Source organism: Grammomys surdaster, unplaced genomic scaffold (genome assembly GCF_004785775.1).
Source record: "Grammomys surdaster isolate TR1022 unplaced genomic scaffold, NIH_TR_1.0 133, whole genome shotgun sequence".
Taxonomy (NCBI): Eukaryota; Metazoa; Chordata; class Mammalia; order Rodentia; family Muridae; genus Grammomys; species Grammomys surdaster.
The window spans coordinates 3,403,307-3,425,403 of record NW_021604591.1 but is presented as its reverse complement, the minus strand read 5'-3'; the positions used below and the strand labels follow the sequence as shown (position 1 = coordinate 3,425,403).

The 22,097-nt window shown below is 45.1% G+C and overlaps 1 protein-coding gene across 2 annotated transcripts in view; it reads right to left on the bottom strand.

Annotated features, from left to right (window-relative positions):
* Positions 1 to 21,717, bottom strand: part of Dguok (deoxyguanosine kinase) — a 28,169-nt gene extending 6,452 nt beyond the window's left edge. For both annotated transcript variants that reach the window (XR_003710714.1, XM_028762490.1), the window contains exons 1-4: positions 21,569 to 21,717; positions 9,638 to 9,750; positions 3,930 to 4,117; positions 658 to 805 (exon numbers count right to left, since the gene is read on the bottom strand). Coding sequence is in view for 1 of the 2 variants with exons in the window: in XM_028762490.1 (XP_028618323.1) it covers positions 658 to 805; positions 3,930 to 4,117; positions 9,638 to 9,750; positions 21,569 to 21,710 (591 nt within the window). In the remaining variant the exon portion in view is untranslated. The remainder of the gene's footprint in view (positions 1 to 657; positions 806 to 3,929; positions 4,118 to 9,637; positions 9,751 to 21,568) is intronic.
* Between the last annotated feature and the right edge of the window lie 380 nt (positions 21,718 to 22,097).

The window sequence follows — 22,097 nt, the reverse complement described above, 5'->3', positions numbered from 1 at the left end:
AGGAACTATAAAAACAACGAAGTTTGTTCTAGCTCTTTCCATTACCACAGGGTTACTTCTATACACAGGCAACTGTGTGAGCATGCTGCCACAGCTGCAGCTGCAGAAGACCACGGGAGATGGGTAGTCAATACTGGAGTACTGGTGTAGACTACTCTCTATGCTGGGGGATGGCCAGAAACTAACTTCTCCAACCAAGAAACCAGAAGCTTGCAGGACGTCATCTCTTATGTTTTCTTTAGTTCTTTTTTTTTTTTTTTTTTGGTTTTTCGAGACAGAGTTTCTCTGTGTAGCCCTGGCTGTCCTAGAACTCACTCTGTAGACCAGGCTGGCCTCAAACTCAGTCAAACTCAGAAATCCACCTGCCTCTGTCTCCCAAGTGCTGGGATAAAAGGCGTGCGCCACCACCGCCCAGCCCCTGAAGTTCTTAAAACAAAACAAAACCCCAAACAATATAGACATTAAGTGTGGATTTTAAAAATTTTATTTATTTTTATTTTTTTGAGAGAGGGTTTCTCTGGGTAGTGCTGGCCCTTCCTTAACTCACCAACACCCGCCTGCTTCATGCTGGGATTAAGGCATGCGCCAACATCACCTCTCGGTGGCAGCGTTCCCAGTTTCACACAGTGAAACCTAAGGTTGTAGGCTCAGAGTTACCTGGGGAGAAGCCTGGAGATAGATGAAGCCATGTAACAAAAGCCGGTCTGCAAACTCCTGCAGGAGAAAGGCGTGCCAGTCCTGATAGATGTGCCACTCGACATCACTCAGGGAGCCATTCTCAAACAGATTCTTTGCAAAGATATACCTGGTTGGAATTGTTGAGGGGGAGGTTGGAGTGGAGGAAGAATGGGAAGTGGGAAGAAAGTCAGGAGCGGGAGAAAAGTAGAAAAATCAGTAACAGGCTTGTTTCCTGCTTATCCAAACTACTTAACCATTCTAGCTCCTATCAGCACTTAAACATAATCTGATTTTAAAAATATCACCCCCCCAAAAAAAATCCCTATCTCCTCTGCCCCTTGCCCCTTGACCCCTGCAGCAGTTGGGAGAGCTGGCCTCAAGGTCATGAGAGCGAGACAGCTGGCCCTGCAGCTTGCCTGAGCAACACAGGAGAGCTGGCCCTGATGGGTGTGAGCTGGACAGCTGTCCCAGGCCCTCACCAGCTGCAGCACTTGGGAGAGTAGGCCCCAAGCTCAACTGGGCAGCACAGTGGAGCTGGCTCTGGAGGTGTGGGGGAGGGCAGGACAGTAGGAGAGCTGACCCTGCCACAGGCTGATGATGGCCTAGCCTGAGCAGGGCTGGAGAGTTCACCCTGGAGGTGCAGACGTGGGAGGGCCAGCAGGCTGACCTGCTCAGTTACCAGCTATGCCCAGATCTGGGGATTTGAGTTGGCCCACCCCATTATCTGTTGGAGTGCATGAAAGGGCTGGTCCTACCAACCCAAGCCTGCAGGGTCGCGCCATGACACAGGGCAGCAACAGGATAACCAGGAGTCGCCCCTGAGGATCCAATATTGATGGTGTGATAGAAGCCAGAGACCTCGAACCAGACCAATGACTCATTGCAATGAACATTTACAAGATGTGTGGACAGAGAGGTACACTGGGGGACACACTGTGACACACTATAGCTGTTTTGTTTATTTTTTTGTTTGTGTGTTTATTTTCTTTTAGGAGGAGAGTTTGAAAGTATGGAGGGCAGATAACATGGGACGGGGAGACGAGCGGGACTGGGGTGCATGATGTGAACCTCACAGAGAATCAATAAAGAGTTTACAAATTTTATTTCTATTATTTGTGTGTGTGTGTGTGTGTGTGTGTGTGTGTGTGTGTGTATGTATGTTTCCATGTGGGTGCTTGTGGAGGCCAGAAGAGGGCTCTGGATCCTCTGGGCTAGACTTACAGGCAGCTGTGAGCCATTTGATGTGGGTGTTGGGAATTATCTTTGGCTCCCCTAGAAGAGAAGCAAATGCTCTTAACTGCTGGGCCGTCTTTCCAGCCCTGGAAATCTGAATTTTCAGTCTACAGCTCCCAGCCTTGTAGTGACAAATACCACCTACACAGGCCATGCTACAGCCTACACACGGAGCAGCGCACGGCAAGGACAGGGGCTCTAGAAAGGGAAACTGGCCAAGACACATGGCAAGTACATGGAAACCTGAACCTCTGACATTTCCTCATTACTACAGCAAGACTCCAAACAAAGCCCAAGAGAATGCAGGGTAAAGCCACTCTTCCATACTGCATTTCAGAGTGAGGGCTGCTGAGTCTTCAGCTATTGAGCTATCCTGATTTGTAGCTGAGAAGCAAGGGAGTGATCTTCCTGTGGTGTCAGCTCTGGAGCTGAGTTTAGTAGGACCGAGAGAGCGACCTCCCCTCCAGAGCACACAGGAACCTAGCTTCCTCTGCTGAGCTTCCAATCAGATCAAACAGGGCTGATGCTGAATACCAAAGTAACTTCCCTCTTTGCTTACTTCTCAGGAAAGGAGGATCTGGTACATTGAGAAACCAGAGATGTATAAACCATGGTTTCAAAAGGGTCGATTCTGCTTTTAAAGCTTGATATTAAACACAATTTGCATCCACAGCAATGACTCCAGTCTCTAAGGCAACGATCAGCAACTAGCCACTTCTGAGAAATGAAACATATTCCTGGGTGACTGGCTCAGGGACGTGCAAACTGCAAAGCAGTGTCACTTTTAAGAGAGTGACTTTTAAAATGACTCTGCAGAGTCCGACCCTAGTTGCAGCTTCCACAGCCCATGTTGCCTTGGGATACCTGCCTCTCAATGAATGGCAGAGATGACTGCAGGTCACACTTTCGAGCTGCTCAGGACGGTGACTGGCACTCAGTAGCCAGCAGCTCTAAGCCATCTGAACTGTTTTTCCTAGACCATAAAGAAGCTAATTTGCAAACTTCAAAAGTGAACTTGCCCAGACTAGAATGTTTTAGCTAAAGCTCACTGAAAGTGACAAGAATTGAAAAGTTCTAGGCTGGGCGGTGGTAGCGCACGCCTTTAATCCCAGCGCTTGGGAGGCAGAGGCAGGTGGATTTCTGAGCTCGAGAGTTCGAGGCCAGCCTGGTCTACAGAGTGAGTTCCAGGACAGCCAGGGCTACACAGAGAAATCCTGTCTTGAAAAACCAAAAACCAAACCAAACCAAACCAAACAAAAAAAACAAAAAACAACAACAAAAAGAAAACCCCCAAAAAACTAAACTGATCAAACAAATAAAGGATTCATACTTCCTCCCTTTGGCACTGGGGCTTCAACTCATGTCCTGGGCACAAAAAGCACCACTGACTCACACTCCTAGCTCCTGGAGAACATTTTTAAAGGAATATAAATGTTCTTGAGATTAGAATTTGTACCAGGTTATCCTTTAATGAAAGCAGCTTTGATGAGGAAATGGCACAAAGTATGACCAACTGCCCACTTCTTTATAAGGAAATGTCAAGACCCAGGGAGCTGTTCCTTTTTTTTTTTTTTTTTTTTTTTTTTAAATGATCTTTGGAGACAGGGTTCTCTTGGCTGTCCTGGAACTCACTCTGTAGAGCAGGCTGGCCTTGAACTCACAGAGGGTTAAAGGCATGAGCCATTACTGCCCTGCTTGACTCATGTAGTTTTTTAACAACAACAGGCATAGTGGCACATATGCAATCCCAATTCCCAGAAAGCAGAGGTGGGAGGATCACCGATGAGAACAAGGCCAGCCTGGTTGACACTGAGTTCCAGGACAGCCAGGGTACAGCTGAAACCCTGTTTTAAGCAAGCAGCAAAGCACCTATAACTAACAGAGCTCTGAGAGGACACTCAAAAGCTGGCCACACAGACATCTTACAATGACTAGTGAGCCAAGATCAGAGACTACACAAAGAAAAACCACACCACTGTAAGCATAGCCTCTGTGGTTGGCCGTGTTTGGTGTCTTACCTGTCACTGTACACAGACCTCTCAAAGACTCGCACAGACTTCTCTGCCTGCAGGAGTCTCCCTGGGATGGGCTCCAGCTGCACTTTCAGGCGGCTCATGAAGGAAAGGGTCTGGAATGTGTAGGACCATCGTGCTGGCTCCTGGTACATCATTTCTAGCAAGTTACCAAGATGTTTAGAAGTGCCATCCTATGGAGGAGTGCAGAAGAAGAGAATTTTGTAGATGTATTATTTCACAATGCACCCCACCCTTTGCCCTTCCTCAACAAAGTTCAATACTTGATGTGAAAAATAACCAGAGATACTTCCTTCTGAAAACATAAAGAGAGATACGACTCCCCAGCTCAGTTTAAACAATGTAAGGAGGAAGAAGACTGTTCGTTCTTGTATGATAAGAATCTGACAGAGGGAGATGACACACCACATTCACTGGAACAGGAAAGAGCAAAGCAAAACTCACACACAGAATTTACACAATTTACACACGCACAGAGTCCTGGGCTTGTGGAGTCTGTTTGTAGGCAGTCACCTACAATTCTCTTCTGAATCAAATCCTACTTTAATACCAATGATGAGTTCTGTTTGTGGCTACTTCTCAAGCTTCAAGGAAGATAAAAAAGAAAACAACTGCTTATCTGAGAATCTAAATAACCAATGAATTAAACAGACTTCTGTGTTTTATGGAAGGGTCATACTTTGTTCAAACAAAGCCCAGTTCCTTCTTTATTTTAGGAACCATGAAATGCAATTTGAAGTCTCATTGATTCTGAATGTATGGGTAAAAACAAGTAGTGGGCATTCATGGGCCCAGGTTTATTTTCTAGCCTTAGTCAATGCAAAAGATAAAATTAAGCAAAGCATTTTGTATCTTCATTCATTCATTCACTCATTCACTCACTCATTAATTTAATTGTTGCTGACTGAAGGCCTGTGTGGGTGAAGCACTCCATGGGCTGGGAGCTGTAAGGAGTAGAGAAAAAGAAAAGTATACTTCAAGCTTTACTGTGCTGTTATTTCATTTAAACTTCCAAACATCTTTGTGAGGTAAGCACTATTAAAACCACTCACAGAGGGAAAAATCCACTGAGAGGCTAAGTAACTTGTTTAAGGTTCTCTGGGGAGTAAACAGAGGATGGGGCTCAAATGGAGCTTCCTTTCTCTAACCTCTTCGTTCTAATGCCTCTCCTATAAAGATGAAGAAGATGCAGGAACTGTGTTCAAGGAGTTCACAATGAAGATGACTAAGAGTGGAATATAAGGCCAAGCATGTGACAAATGTTCAGTTACCCATGCTGTGAAGAACTGAAAGAAGTTTCCAGCAAAGAGTATCACTGAATGAGCAGAATCTTCACAGAAAGTGCAAACATTGTTCAAATGTGTCAACAAAGAGACAATAGTGCCTATAAAATATAAGGGCTGGGCAGATGGCTCAGAGGCTAAAGTGATTGTCATTTGAATGTAAAGAGCCAAGTTCAAATCCCCAGATTCCACATAAATCTGGGCACACTCAGGCATATTATCTCAGTGTTCCTATAGCAAGAGGGTAGGCAGAGACAAGAGACTCCGTGGAAGCTTGGGCCAGCTAGCCTGGTGTCCACTGCAGTGGTGAACAAGCCTGTCTTCAACAAGATGAGGTAAGGGCCTACACCCAAAATTGTCCTCTCATCTTTTGTTTTTGACAGCCTGTTCTTATTTTATCAGTGAGACAATATCTTGAGATATTTATGTTTTTGTTTTCTGTTTTCCTATTCTGGGTAATAGTTCTCTCAGCGCAGTTACTGACTTTTGTTCATTTTCAGTTGATATACATACATACATACGTGTGTGTATGTATATATGTATATATATGATTTTATTATATATAGTTTTATATATAGTTTTACAGTATACATAAATATATTTTTAAAAATTGGGTGTGTATATGTGTGGCTATGTTTGTGTGAATGCATTCACTTGTACACAAACCCCCACACATACACATAATTTAAATGAATAAAAGTACATCTTTAAAATAAAGGAAGAAAGAAAAAAAGGAAAAACAGCCAGGTTTTACTGTATCAAGAAAAAGAACGATTAAACACAAGTCTTTCCCCCTTTAATTCCAATAAATTAATGAAGACTCTACTAAGACTTAAAATGGGAAATAGAGTATTATTAAAATCTACAAATGTAGAGCGACAGCAACTAAAATGCAAGGGAAGTTATAAGGAAAGACATATGAAACAGAAAAAAATCACAAATTTAATATTCGTCTTCAGTTAACAGAAAGAATAGACCCCCAAAATGAGAATTCAGAGGGAACGAACTTTCCCATGTATTTTTTTATTTATTAATTTTTATGTGCATTGTTATTTTGCCTGCAGGTATACCTGTGTGAGAGTGCTAGATCCTCTGGAACTGGAGATGTAGACCGTTGTGAACTGCCATATGGGTGCTGGAGACTGAATTCGAGTCCTCTGGAAGGGCAACCCACATGCTTGACCACTAAGCCATCTATCTCTCCAGCCCCATTCCCCCCTGTCTCCCATGTATTTGAACCTGGGCTACATCCTCAATGATTACTAAACTAAACCTAAGACATTCCTATTTTCCTTACAAGTCCTGCAAATAGTAGCGTCTTACACTGATGAAGCACCTCAAACTTTACTTATAAAATATTCTTCTAAAAAGTAGACAAAGCCAGGAGTGCTGGGACACACCTTTAATCCTACACGTGGAAGACTGAAGCAGAAGGAGTCATGTGAGTTTGAGGCCAGCCAGGTTTACCAAATTCCAGACCAACCTGGTCTACAAACTGAGACCCTGCCATTAAGAAGAAAAGCAGTATCAGCCATGATTACCTCATGGTAAAAGGGATGCTAAGAAGATTTATGAAGAAAACTGAACATTTGCTGTTGATAAAAAGTGAGCACTAGAAGGGGATATCCTTCCAGGCTCTAGACAAGGAGTAACAGAAGACTGTGTGCTAACATTAGAGAGTGTCACCAAAGGTAGAAGAGAACAGTGACCAGCCTCCTACAAGCTCTACCCAAAGCAAGCAGGAGGATAGAGATGAATCATGAAAACTGGAAAACTCTTCTAATTGATTCCAGGTAGAGGCAACTACCATTGTCTAAAAGTCTGAGCAAAGGATTCCATATAAAAATTGAGTCATACTAGTCAAATACAATCAACTGCTTTATCAAAACAGCAGTAGGGGTTTGAGAAGAGGAGGACAGACACCAATAACAATGAGTAGTAAGTATCTACTCATGAATGAGATATCTAAGCGCACCCCTGGGACAACACATAACCGACTGTGTAACAAGAGAATGGCTCAGGGGTGAACAGCATTTGTTGTTCTTCTAGTAGACCCAGGTTTTATTCCTAGCATCCCCATAGCAGCTCACAACCGTCTGTAACTTCAGTGCTAGAGGATCTAATGCTCTCCTCTGGCCTCTGTGGGCACAAGGCATGAATATGGTATGCAGACATACATTTAGACAAAATACTCATACATATAAAATAAAACAAAAATAAATTAAAAAATATAGAGGCCATGGAGATGGATTAGTGGGTCAAATTGTTTGATGGGCAAACATGAGAACCTGAGTTCAGACCCTCATCACCCACGTAAACAGTTGGACAAGGGTGCATGCAAGCAAGTTAGTACCTCAGCACTGTGGGGTGATAGCCTCCAGCCTAGCTCCATGCTCACTGAGAGGATCTGTCTCAGGAGAGTAAGGTAGAGAGTCAAAGAGTAGGACACCTCATGACCTCCTGATCCAAGTGCACAGGCAAGCACAACACACACACACACACTCACAAACACACACATTAGAGTCTTACAACTTTTAAAATTCACATGCAGCAGAAAGAAATATAGGAGGATGTTTTTAAATCTTGAGCTACTGGAGGTATTAAACCCAGGGCCTCCAGGATGGCTCAGCAGGTAAAGGAGTCTGCAGGCAAGCCTGCCAACTTTGGTTTAATCCCAAGGACCTATATGCTGGTAGGAGAGAACTGACTCCAGACAGTTGTGTTGTGCTCTGATCTCTTAACCCTTGAGAGATTTACCTATAGTATGTGTGTGTGTATGCATATATATATATATATATATATATATATATATATATATATATATGGCATATTTATCTACCCCACCATACTCTCTCACCCCTTCCCCCCAACAAAAAGAAAGAAAGAAAAGAAAAACAAAAGAAAGGTCAAGGAAATGGCTCAGTTGGTAAAACGTTTGCTTTCTAAGGGTGAGGACTTGAGTCGATTCTCGGAACCCACATAAAGAAGCCACGTGTGGTGCAGAATGCAGTGGCTCATGCCACAATTCTGGTGCTTGGGAAGTGAAAGCAGGAAGACCAAGAGCTCAAGACAGCCTAGGCTACAAAAGACCCTGTCTCCAAAAACACAAATAATAGAGGACTGGAAAGGCGGTTCAGTGATTAAGAGCACCCAAGGTTTGGAGAACTCAGCTCCATAACTCCTACAGTGGAGTAGCAAAGATTTTCTGAGCATATTTTAAAATGTCACCACTTGCCTCTGGTATACTCAGAAAAAGATATTATAACTTGTTTTTACTGGAAAGTTTTACAAATACACAACTGCATACATTCAAATATATGAACAGATGACTGGAAAACATACCTCCAAACAGCACAGCATGTGGTCACACAGGGTGCACCACCCTGGACTGGAGTAGCAACCCTGGCACCAGATCACACTCTAAGGTGCTCTCCCACACAGCACTGGGAAAGCCTGGCTTGGCTCTTGGTGAACTGAGTGGAAAAGAATGTACTGAGAAGCACATCACTCATACGAAGTGGCTTCAAAATGGAAAACAGCCCAGAGGAAACCTTGAGGGATTCTGAGGAATTAGATCTGAAGAGAGAAAGCTTTCTTAGCTTCAACTGTACACAGGGGTTGGTTGCCGTAGCACAAAAATGCTAAGGCTTAAAAAGGCAGAAGAGCCTGAACCAGTGAGTCCAAGTCATAAGGTCCAATGTGGCTCAGCACATGGAAGAACTGACCAATAATTAGTGGTTAAAACAGGACCTGAGCCACTCAACACATGTTCCAGGTATCTGCAGTTCACACATGCTGCCTCGCCTTCAGCTAGTCTAAGCTTTTTGTCCAACTGGGCCTTCCCCACTCACACTTATGTGGTCAGGCTTGAAGCCAAGCCTATGGCCTTGGCAGAAGCAGCAGACCTGACACTGGGGCTGAGCTGTGAGGTATGAGTGAGACACGTGGGGTTGCTCCAGCTTGGAAGAGGCCTGGCACTGAGCATGTGCCTTAAAAATGTAAGCTGTTGTCTCTTCGTTGACTCAGAGGGTGATCAGATGCTCAGTAAGGTCCCTTCCCACATCTAAGATGTCCTCATTGACTATTAGTCCTGCCAGCCAGTTTCAATAATAACAATATAAATACTTAAGGGTAGGAATGACAACATTCATTTTCAAAGTCTGGATGGTCGGGCATGCTTGGGAAACCACAAAGACAGGAGGCAGGCGCTTGCACAGACATACAGAAGCCACAAAAACTCAAAACTAAACATATTCAAACAAATCATATCCTTTGTGGCCTGCTTTCTAGAATGAAGCTATTCTAAAAAGGAGACAAGCTGGGCTATTTCATGTCCTCAGAGTAAATTAAATTACTCCAATTAGACTGCTTGCATGTCAGCCAACTCCCCCCCGACAGCTGAAAACTTACTTTTTGGGTGCCAGCAGCCTGGATATTCTGCCATGTTGCTATGGGTTCTGGAGCCACCTGCCACTCTGGGTGAGTTTTCATGAGTAACTTCACAAAGGTGGATTTGCCCACAGCTGCAATGCAAATGGCACACGTTGGGATGCTTCCCAAATCCGGGAGAAGGAGGCAGCCACCAACCTCACCACGACTGCCCATCTCATGGGAGCAAGGGCCAGCTTCTCCAGCTTCAAAACTTGGCAGCTGAACAACTCACTGTCAGCTTGGTGATAGCTTGGGCAGCTAACCAGTTATCCCAGTGAGCATGGGCAACAGGGAGCAGACATGACCTTAGTATTGCAGCTGCAGTTTAATGAGCCAACCTCCCAGAGGCAGAGTATTTAGTAACTTGAGAATATAACAGAACTTTCAAAAGTAGGCAAAAGGTGGCTATAAAGCTTGGGCTGTGACTGTAGGAATTTTAAGTTGAAGAAAAAACCATTATGAGCCTCACTCATTCAACAAACCACACCAACACCCGTGGAGGGATAGCTTCTGTCTGGGATTGTCAAACCTTGGAATATGAGGATAATAAAACACTGGATGAATTTTATCCTCAGGACTGGGTGAAGGAAACACAAACACAAAGGAGGTTACTGATAAATCATGCTGTGCTGAGAAAGGAAAATGCAGGACGCTCCAGATGCAGCTCAGGGGTTTGAGAAAGGCTCCTTTGAAGAAATATCCAAGGAAGCCCCAAAGGAAGCCCTGTACAGTCAGTTAGGCTGAGGGTGGGGGAAGGATAACCCATATGTGGGAGCAACATGAACCTAGGCCAGGGAGAGGCAAGCAAGAGATGGCTGCAGCCCCAGAAGCAGCTGTCAGGGATGTAGCACCGAGTGCAGCAGCAGAGTGGTTAATACTGGGGTGGCCAGGCAGACAGGCAGTGAAGTGCAGCTCTACAGGGCTTCACAGATTTGACTTCTCTGGGCAGAGGTACATCAGAAGCCATGAGTTTCAGCAGGGAAATGACAAGATTCCTTCTCAGCTTTTTATTTATTTTTACTCTGTGTATGAGTGTCTTTGCCTGTGTGCATGTGACCTGTGCACCACCTTGTGTGCCTTGTGCTCACAGAGATCAGAGGAGTCAGATCCCCTGGCACTGGAGTTCTGGATGACTGTGAGTAGACATGGGGGTGTAAGGAATTGAACCCAGGAATTGAACCCATTCCTCTGGTTCCTCAGCTTTTAAAGACTATGCTAAGAGCTATGTAAGAATGGGCCAAATTGAAAGTCAGCAGAACAGTAAGTAGTAAGTTATTTGTGGCTTGACTGGGGTGATAGCAAGGAGGTGGAATCAACCTAGTCCCACAATGCTAAGATTATCTATTTCCATTTACACCTCCATCTGGCCCATCTGTCCTGAGCTCCTGGTGGGCAGATGCTTCTGGACATCCCATGCACAGCTCAAAGTCAGTGTATTCCCCAAATAAACACTAACCAATCTACCAGGTGGAGTGTCTCCATCCTCTAGACCTAGAGTATGGTAATATTCCTGCTATCAGAACATCTTCAGTCAGACCTCCAGAGGCCTCAAGGCCTTTTGTCTGTATTTCTAACTGTCCTTTTTCTGTTTGCACTTCCATACTCAGGACCAGATCCTCTGCATCCCTGGCTTCTTTGACTCCAGCTGTGTTCTCTGCAACTGAACCTCCACACTGCACCTGTATTACATGTGAAGCACAGCTTAAAATCCTGTCAGGACTTTACATTTCTGTAATCCCAGCACTCAGAAATGCTGGAGAAGTTGTTCATGAATTTGAGGCCAGTGGTGGCTAGACAGTGAACATGAGGCCATCTTGGATACATAATAAGACACTGTGATGGTTTGCATGTGCTTGCACCAGGGAGTGGCACTATTAGGAGTGTGGCCTTGATGGAGTAGGTGTGTCACTGTGGGTGTGGGCTTTAAGACCCTTGTCCTAGCTGCCTGGAAGTCAGTCTTCTCTTAGAGGCCTGCAGATGAAGATGTAGAACTCTCAGCTCCTCCTGCACCATGCCTGCCTGGTCACTGCCATGTTCCTGCCTTGATGATACTGAACTAGACCTCTGAACCTGTAAGCCAGCCCCAATTAAATGTTGTCCTTATAAGAGTTGCCTTGCTCACTGTGTCTGTTCACAGCAGTAAAACCCTAAGACAGACACTGTCTCAAAACCGAAATGCTTTTGCTTTCATGAAAAACAAAAAAGTACACACACACACACACACACACGCATATCCTTTCATCACGTGGGGGTGAGGCAGCACGCCATTGTATGCATGTGGTGATCAGAGGACAACTTGTGGGATTGGATCTCTTTATGTGGGTCCTGGGGATCAAATTCACGTAGGTCATCAGGCTTGATAGCAGGCTCCTTTACTTCCTAAGCCATCTCAACAGCCTCGAATTGTGAAACTACATTTATTTGTTTGTAAACTGGTGGGCATGCAGAGGCCAGAAGCCAATTGTGAGTTACTTCTCACTTTTCATGTGGGTTCTGAGAATTGCACTCAGGTGGTCAGCGTTGGCAGGAGGCCAACAGCCGGGGCAGTCGTGGTGGTGGATGCCTTTGATCCCAGCACTTGGGAAGCAGAGGCAGGTGGATCTCAGAGTGAGTTCCAGGACAGCTAGGAATGCAGAGAGAAACCCTGTCTTGAACTGCGCCCCCCATTCAAGCCTCTAAGTACAGTCTGGATATGATATATAAGTATAGCGTAAGGTCTGGCCCCTACATATACCCTCTCACAGCTCAGCCTTGCTACTGGCCCTAGTTCCTTACAGTTCCAGTCATCAGTTCTCTCCTCAGTGTGACTGCACTGTTTCCCCATTTGCTAGAGCATGCTCTCTCCACATTGGTCAACTCCTAACTCAACCTTTCAGGGTTTGCTCTCATGGCCCTCTTGTGTGACGCTGTTGCTGACACTGATACCTCTAACTGGGCTAGCTAATCCCTTTTGATGTTCTAGATACAGCTCCATTACTACACTGACAACTGTTTCTTTAGTTGGAGGATGGGGCATTGCTAGGACAGAAAACCAAACCCAGTCTCACATTCTATCTCAACAAACAAAACATTAATTTCAGTTCCCTCCAAAAAGAGACCAGTCTGAATGTGGTGGTTCATGCTTCTGATTCCAGCACCTGGGAGGCAAAGGCAGAGTCAGGCATATGTCTGAGTTTGAGGTTCCCTGGTCTACTGAGTTCTGGGCCAGCCAGGGCTACGTACTAAGACCCTCTCTTTCAAAGAGAGAAAGCCAAAGCTTTCAGAGGAGCTCCAAAGCTTGATCTTCTTTATCGGAAGGAGTACTTCTCAAGCGAGCTCTACCCTCTGGGGGAAAGTACGTGGAACCAAGAGAGAGTGTGAGTGCCCAGGAGCCCCGCGTCTCAGCCAGGAACCCACACATCAGTCTGTCCCTCATCATACAGCACTCCACTCCTCTCAGAGCACAGTTTTGCACAGTCACGCTTTCCTGTCCCACCTCCACCCAGCTTTGTGCTTGTTCATCTTGCTCTGCCTCTGCACTTCCCACACAGAGGAGAGAAAATGTCCTCCCTTCCCTCGAAGCTCCAGGCCAGTGGCTTAATCCTTCTTTTCCCTAATCCAACACCTCACCTTAAGTGTCAGAGACTTCTCCTGTTAGCTCCCAATTCCTACGACATTGGTGAGTTACCAATTGGTTGAAGTACAGATTTTTCAAACCTCCCTGTGCTGAGAAGGCCCCAGCTTAAAATATATGGCCTGGGTAGCTAATCCTAGAGTATAAGTTGTTCAAGTCTGAAAGACAGTTCTTATGTTTAGGGTAAAAAGTAATTTAAGCAACTAAAATAATATTTGTTTCCTCTGGCTGGGCAGTGGTGGCACACGCCTTTAATCCCAGCACTTGGGAGGCAGAGGCAGGTGGATTTCTGAGTTCGAGGTCAGCCTGGTCCACAAAATGAGTTTCAGGACAGCCTGGGCTACACAGAGAAACCCTGTCTCAAAAAAACAAAACAAAACAAAAATTTTTTTCCTCTGTGTGCCATGACACAGAGCACAGAGGTCAAGAGTTTGGCAGCAAGTGCCTTTACCCACTGAGCCATCTTGCCAGCTCCTAAAAACTATTTCAAGTACTTGAAAAGGTAAGGCATTGTGGCTCATGCCTTTAAGCTTTGCAACTGGGAGGTCAAGAGTAAAGCAGAGGGGCTGGAGAGATGGCTCAGCAGTTAAGAGCACTGACTGCTCTTCCAGAGGTCCTGAGTTCAATTCCCAGCAACCACATGGTGGTTCACAACCATCTCTAATGGGATCTGATACCACTTCTGGTGTGTTTGAAGACAGCTGCAGTGCACTCATAGAAATAAAAAAAGAAATAAATCTTAAAAAAAAAAAAAAAGAGTAAAGTAGAACTACAGAAAGCCGGACAACAGCTTGGGCTACAGAGCGTGCTCCAAGATAGCTCAGCTTCAAATGAGACTGTTTCAAACAAAAGGTAAATAAATAAAAAGATTAAGGCAGTTGGTCTGCTGGTTAGAGGTAAATGACCATCAGGCCTGCCTGCAGCTTTCAGAGTGGAAGCTGAGGGTCTGCAGGTTAGGAGCATCAACTGCCTGCTGAGACCAGGTCCATCTCAGGACATCAGAATTCTGAGCATCCGAGTCATGCCAGTTACACACTCAACCTGAAATGCTAACAAATACAACGGGAACTTACAGTTCCAATTACTGGAACAATCATTTCTGATGTCCAGGGCACCCTGTGCACAGCTTCCACCAACCCCAAGGTTTCTAGCAAGCAAGCTTAGTAATCAGAACCCAATGTCAGCACAGAAAGACAGTAAACAGTGATGGAAGGTTCTGAGAGCTGTGCTATGCTTATTACTAGGGCTGGAATAGTCTGGTAATTCACTATAGAGTAGCATTTCCTGAATGAATGCTCACCCACACAGAGGTGAGTAAATGCCATTAGAACTGAGCTGTAACTGGCACCACCCACACATGTGGAACAATCACTTCAATAATGGAAGGTTATATATTTAAATAAAACCCACAGATGGTGTAACTTTCCAGAGTTGTGATAGCTACTCTCTTCCAGAAGACCTGAGTTCAGTTCTTAGCACCCACACAGGACAACTCACAATAGTCTGTAACTCCAGTTCCAGAGGATCCGATGCCCTCTCCTGGCCTCAACAGGTATCACATGCAGGTGCACATAGCCCTACACAGACATCCCTGCACATACATAAATAAAAATAAAATCTTTTTTTTTTTTTGTTTTTTCGAGACAGGGTTTCTCTGTGTAGCCCTGGCTGTCCTGGAACTCACTCTGTAGACCAGGCTAGCCTTGAACTCAGAAATCCGCCTGTCTCTGCTTCCCAAGTGCTGGGATTAAAGGCGTGCGCCACCACCGCCTGGCAAAAATAAAATCTTTAAAGACAAGAATCTTAAAGTGTTCTCAGAGATTTCACAGTGGGGTTTGGTTCTCCACTGCCACAGAGGCTTGGTAATGACAAGAATACACATTACTACAGCCAGCCTCCCTTCAGATAATTTTTTTTTCTCTAAATCTTGGACTTAGCATAACTTAGATCTTCCTACCATTAGACCTGTTGTCTTTCTTGGGGGGGGAGGGGGTCCCACCTCTCAAGGTGCATCAAGTCTTCCTTTAGAGCCTTAGCTGTTGGTGTGCTCTAGTTTGATTATATGGAATGACCTTTTCTCAGAGTATATTATTATTGGAACATATGAGTGAGTTTTTGTTTTTTTTTTTTAACTTTAGGACAGTCCACAAGCTAGACGGAGTCCTGTTGTGACTGTTTACCATTTAAGTCATGGCTTTTTCTTTGCACAAACTTCTCTATAAACTGCATGCTTATTATAGCTAACTATGCTACAATGTGGTAGTGATACAGATGGCCCTACTGCCCCAGATATCATAGTTTCTATTATTCTAAATGTAACATACTGGCATCTTATGGGAATTTTAAAATATACGATTTCCTCTGGGCATTTTCTATTGTCTTTCCTTTTGGGTGTGTGTGTGGTTTCTCTGTGTAGCCCTGCTGTCTTGGAACTATCTCTGTAGACCAAGCTGGCTTTGAACTTAGAAATCTGCCTGCCTCTGCCTCCTAAGTGCTGGAATTAAAGGTGGAATTGAAATGCCTAGCATCTTTCTTTTCCTCAATAAGATGGGAAACATTAGGGGAAAAGGTTCAATGTGAAAAGCCTTTACTGAAGTCAATTAATGGTAGTAAATATAAACCTGACATATTCAAAAATTCTTCCCAAGAAAACTAAGTCTTTATGTGAGAAACTGCATTGGCTGCTGTGTCCATTCATCCAGGAGAAGCCCTTGGAGAACCTCCTAAGTGGCACTGTAGCTAAAGCAATGGAGCAGGCTGAGTTCTGCTCTCAAGGACCTTCCTCTCCAACCTTGAAACTCAGCCCAGGATCATAAAGGTTCTACTCCTACAATCATTTCTGGGAAAACTTAGTAAATCAGTCAGAAGTGTGAAAGAAATTTAATACAGTTTGTTTAGTTCCTTCTTTTCTATTTTCTTTTCATGGGAAACTATTTACAAGGAAAAAAAAATGTTCCTCACAGCTCAGACCATGATGTAAACTCAGCCTTTCTGCAAGAATGGACTGGTCTGCCTGCCTGCCGGTGCTCCCCTCCCCCATGGTGGCTGTCCTGATTCATCTGACCACTGTCACTCTCTGAAGCCTCCTTGAACTCTGTCCAGATCCACTTCATTCCTAGGCAGAGTTAATTACTCCCTGCTCTAGTTTACCAAGGTATTAGACTGTAATCATCTGCTCACTCCTCCTCTCTCACCAGCAGGCAGGGAGCTCGCTCTGAAGACAGACTGTACCTTTCTCCTTTCCTATGCTGGGTGCCTAGCCAGGTACTAAGAATAGAACTGGGTGGGGGGGGGATAAGAATGAGGTGACTTGCAGAAACAAGAGAATCCAAGATCCAGTATTAGAAACAGGTTGTTCCCCACCAGGATTCTTTGCTCATTTTTTAAAGCTTGATACAAGGAAAAGACATGACAGTGTGCATAAGACACCTATTTCTGAATGCAGAAGCAATATGTCTTTAGCAAAGCCCTGTGCTACCTTACAACCAAGTATCCAGAATGGGAGGAATTTACTGTCTCCCGTTCTCACAGTAGGTCTGTGAAAGTGAAATACTGGAATGGGCTCAGATGACCTGCTGATGGTTATCTCATATGGCAACCTGCACTTCAACTGGGCTTTGTAGTCACAAAGTAATGGGCTTCAGGAAGCAGTGAGGGACAGACACACCTTAGTGATGAACAGAACTCAAGGAGCTGCTACGTATTTTATTGTTTGGATTTTCAGCTGTGGGTGCCAAGCTTTGAATTGCAGTCATACACTGTGCCTGGGTTTCAGGATCACACCGGAAGCCATTCCCTTTCCTGTGTGCCAATGACTAACTTCCACATAAATGTGCCAGCACAGGACCCTGGCAGTCACCATATGAGCACAAAGGCAGGGCAATGCAGAGATGATCAGGGCACTGGTGGCTCTGACCCAGGGAAGGTACTGAACTGTCAGCAAGCTCAGTAGCACTCAAGCGCATACAATCATGGCTAGGAAGCTCTGCCAGCCCACACAGGATGAGGAACTCAGTGTGGGAGCTGCCATCTGAGTGTGGGAGGAGGGAAGCAACTGGGGACTAGAGCCAGCAGATGAAGTCTCCCAGGTCACTCTGCAGCATCTCCAAGGCTTTACCTACCCCTGCCTGTCACCAGCTCCATGCCTGGACTCGGTCCCATCTTAAGTCTCTCTGCACTTGGGTACCCAGTCAAGTCAGCTTTGGATCTCTTTCTGTGTGTCTTGAAGATTCCTCAGACAAAATACATTGCTCTTACCTCCCCAGAACATCTCTTCTTTATTTCATCCTCTGCCTACTGAGTCAGAATGCAAACTGTAAACCTGAGCATTCTCCTCCTCCTCTACTCACATCCGAGCAGTCACTAAGTCCAGGCAATCTCAATTCCTGATTACCTTTTCAACAACTGTCCCTTCTTTCCCCCTCCATTCAAGCCTGTGTCATCTTCCCTCCTTCAACAGCTGTGGAAACTAGTTTTTTACTCTAGACCTTTCCAATTTACGTACTTGTGCATTGGACAAGCTAGATACAAAGCATTATGGGTACTGCAACAAACATGACATAGAAAGTGTCCACTTCACGAAGCGCTTGTTTATACACTTAACTGTAGCCTGTGACTTTCTAGAAACGAATCTGGTTATGGCACACACTGACTTCAACTCTCTGGTAGCTCAGGCAGCCACCTGCTGCCATCAGGATGAACTTGGGTCCACAGGCTCACCAGCATCTGGCCAGTCCTCCTCTGCACACCTAAGGTAGTCTTCTGCCACTACCTTAGTTTTCTTGCCATAGTGGCAAACTACCTGACAACAGAAACAACTGAAGGGAGGGAGGTTATTTTGGTTCACAGTTTGAGCCCATCATGGTGGGAAACTCCCAGCATCAGGAGGGTAAGGCAGCTTTGCATCCCAAGAAGGAAGTGGGGAGGGATGAATGCTGGTACTCTCCGTAGAGGAGCCATGGCACACACAGTCAATAAATGCAATAAAAAATGTAAAGAGGCATTCCAGTGACTCTCTCCTGAGTCACTACCTCTCCCCTGACCTTTTCTCAAGACAGGGTTTCCTGTAGCCATAGCTGTCCTGGAACTCACTCTGTAGACCAGGCTAGTCTCAAACTCAGAGGTCTGCCTGCCTCTGCTTCCTGAGTGCTGGGATTAATGTCTTATACCACTACTACCTAGCTAATTTTCCCTCTTTACAAGACCATTTTAAAAAAACAACTTACTAATGTATGTCAATCTTTCACAGAAAGAAAAATAACCTTAAACATCAAGGTCCTCAGTCTTTTCCTTCAGTACAGTCTTCTGGCTTTAAATACCATCTCTCTACACATCTAGCTCAGCGTCCTCCACTCACACACTCAAGAGCACACTCAACACTTCTACTCGGCTAGCCAATAGCCACATCGAAACCCACTATGCTTAGAACCAACTCCTGAAACCATTAACACAATCTGTTCTTCCCAGACTTCTCCATTTAAGGCAATCTAAGCTGGGCTGGAGAGATGGCTCAGTGGTTAAGAGCACTGACTACTCTTCCAAAGGTCCTGAGTTCAATTCCCAGCAACCACATGGTGGCTCACAACCATCTGTAATGTGGTCTGATGCCCTCTTCTGGTGTGTGTGAAGACAGTGACAGAGTAGTCATATAAATAAATAAATAATTTTAAGAGGCAGGTGGATTTCTGAGTTCGAGGCTAGCCTGGTTTACAGAGTGAGTTCCAGGACAGCCAGGGCTACACAGAGAAACCCTGTCTCGAAAAACCAAACCAAAAAAAAAAAAAAAAAACCGACAATCTAAGCTGAGTGTGTTAGTGCCCAACTATAATCCCAGAATTGCAGAGGTGGAGGCAGTGGATGTATGTTCAAGATCAGTTTAGAGCTACATAGGGCGTTCGAGGCCAGCGTGAACTTTGTAAGCAAGATTTTGATGTGGGAAGGGAACAAATGCAAAGCTCATTGTCTGGGCTGGAGAGATGGCTTAGCAGTTAAGAGTGCTTCCAGCTCTTCCAGAAGAGCTGAACTTGGTTCCCAGTGCCCATTACCAGTGGCTCACAAACACCTGTAACTCTTCCTGCCCTCACATGCACATTCTTTTTTTTTTTTTTTTTTTGGTTTTTTGAGACAGGGTTTCTCTGTGTAGCCCTGGCTGTCCTGGAACTCACTCTGTAGACCAGGCTGGCCTCGAACTCAGAAATCCGCCTGCCTCTGCCTCCCAAGTGCTGGGATTAAAGGTGTGTGCCACCACCGCCCAGCGATCACATGCACATTCTTACACACAGACACACAACTTGAAAAAAAAAAAAAAGGACTGAGGATGGACTTCAGTGGCAGAACACTTGGCTAGTATGCACAAGATCCCATGATAAAATAACTAAGTAAACAAATGGACATTAGAAAACAATCCAAACTAAGTCTTCCAAGCTGTTCAAGTAAAGACGACTGAGGTCATCACTGGCTCCTCTAGGCCTATACACCTCATCTATCACCAGGTCCTGCTGGCCAACCTTAAACTCTACCTTTCACCTGAGCCCAGCTTACTCTGTCATTACTGCAGTGGCTTTCTGACTGACACCTTCCACTTCCAATGCACTGGGCAGGTGATGCGTTTGTCTCTCAATACCTCAAACCATTGAATGGCTTCCTGTCTCAGGTTAAAAACCCAGGATGGTGTTGGTTGCTATCCATGGGAGGCCTGCTCTTTTTCTGATGAGAAACGGAAGAGTAGATGGGGGTGGTGGAGGGAGGGACTGGAAGGAGAGGAGGGAGGGAAATTGAGGTTGGGATGTTATGTAAGAGACTAAATTTGAAAATAAAGAACCCACGATGGTCTTGGGGAGCTATACAACCCGGTCCTCCTCCGTCCACCTGAGCACCTTCTTCCACAGCCCTCCTTGGTGATCTACTTCAGCTGAAATGGTTCCTCCTGCTCACTCAACACACCGCTCTACCCCCAGGCTTTCCCACTTGCTCTGCCTGGCATGTTGGTCAGCTACTCCCATGGTTCCCTCTCCCACACTGTTCAGGTTATTGATCGGGCATGCCTTCACCAGCGAGGTGTTTGCTGATGACTCTATTTGGAAGACAGTCAATCATCGTCAACCTCTCACCTTATTCATCAATACCTAGCATACTGGTTATTTACCCTGCTTAATGTCTGTAGTTTTATTATGTATCACTCCCTATTAAATCTCCACAAGTGGAGAATCTTTATTTCATCTGCTCATGGCCAAGAACAGTGCCAGCACAGGAAAGATACTCAAAGGGTGATCTGTTGAATGAATAAAATGAGAAACTATTTGCTGCTACTATGTCCTGAGCACCCCATATCTGATCCCATCATGAATCAGCCTCTGTGCAGAGCTAAGTGCCCTCAGAATTCAGCAACACTGAGTTGAACCATTTTGCTTCCATGCTGCTTTTTTGTTTTCTATTTAAGATACTGGGTTACTTGTAATGAAATATTTCTAAGTTTAAAAAGTGAGATCTTTCCTAATGAGGCAGACAACTTTCTGTGAGTTTGAGCTCAGCTTGGTCTAAATAGGAAGATCCAAGCCAGCTAGGGCTACACAGTGACTGTCTCAAAACAAAAGACATCACTATAATAGTTTATAGAGCAATTAACATGGGGGTACAGCAAAATAATGAAAAGAGGATGTTAAGAACTGATCTAAGCCGGGTGGTAGCACATCCCCTTAATCCCACCACAAGGGAGGTAGAGACAGGCGGATCTCTGAGTTCCAGGCCAGCCTGGTCTACAGAGTGAGTTCCAGGCCAGCCAAGGCTACACAGAGAAACCATGTCTCAGGGAAAAAAAAAATGTTTTTTTAGTCTAAATAAACAATGGTTCATTTTTAAGTGTATGTCCCAAATACTGCATGTGACACACCAAAATTATCTTAAATTCTATGTAAACTGGACATTTATTTTTATTTTTGCTAAATCTGGTGATGCTATTTTAGGAGAACAAACGGCACACTGTCGCGTCTATTTCTAGCGAATGAAACATGCCAGTAAACCAGTATAATTCTGGGGCTATCTAAAGCCTGCGTCAGGCTTTTACGTCCCCGTGGGTGAGTAGGTGGGCGGGTACTGAGGCCCAATGTCTCCCAAATCAAAACTCCATGGTGCACTGTGGGGAAAAGGCCTGACAAGGAGAACCGGCAGGTCTGGCGGTGGCAGCAGAAGGGGATCAGGTGGGCAGAGCGGGACAGGATCTGAGGCCAGCTTCTTTTCCTAGCCTCTCAGTCACCTACTCGGCGGAGGCCAAGGCTGGACAGCCACTTTTTGGCCCTTACCGATGTTGCCTTCAATGCAGAGCCTTCGGGGGCCGCCCCCGTCGTGCATGCTCCTGGCGCTTGGCGCGTCCACGAGCGTGTTCATAAGCAGGGAATGGAAAGACGCTCGGAGTCGACGCAGAAGGAACCGACCTGCAGCCATCCTACCCAAGCTTAGCAAGGCGGGCACTTCCGCCGAGAGCACTTCCGCTTGCGGTAAAGCGACTCCAGTGCGCCTCTGACGTCAGAGGACCTTCAGGCAGGAAATGGTCTGTTCTCGCGACATTTGCCGGGAAGATGTGGGGGTGGCTTGGTGTGTGGTGTAGGAGGGTGGCTGAGGTAGAGTTCAGTCGTTCATAATCCTTTCGTTGTTTTAATTAATATGTATGTAAGTATGTATACACACATATATGTATAGCCCTTTTATTGTTTTAATATATGTATATATAATTGCATGTATATATGTATGTGTGTATGTATATGTATGTATGTATATATATTTGTAGGTCAGAGGACAATTTGCAGGAATGGTTCCTGTTTTCACCATATG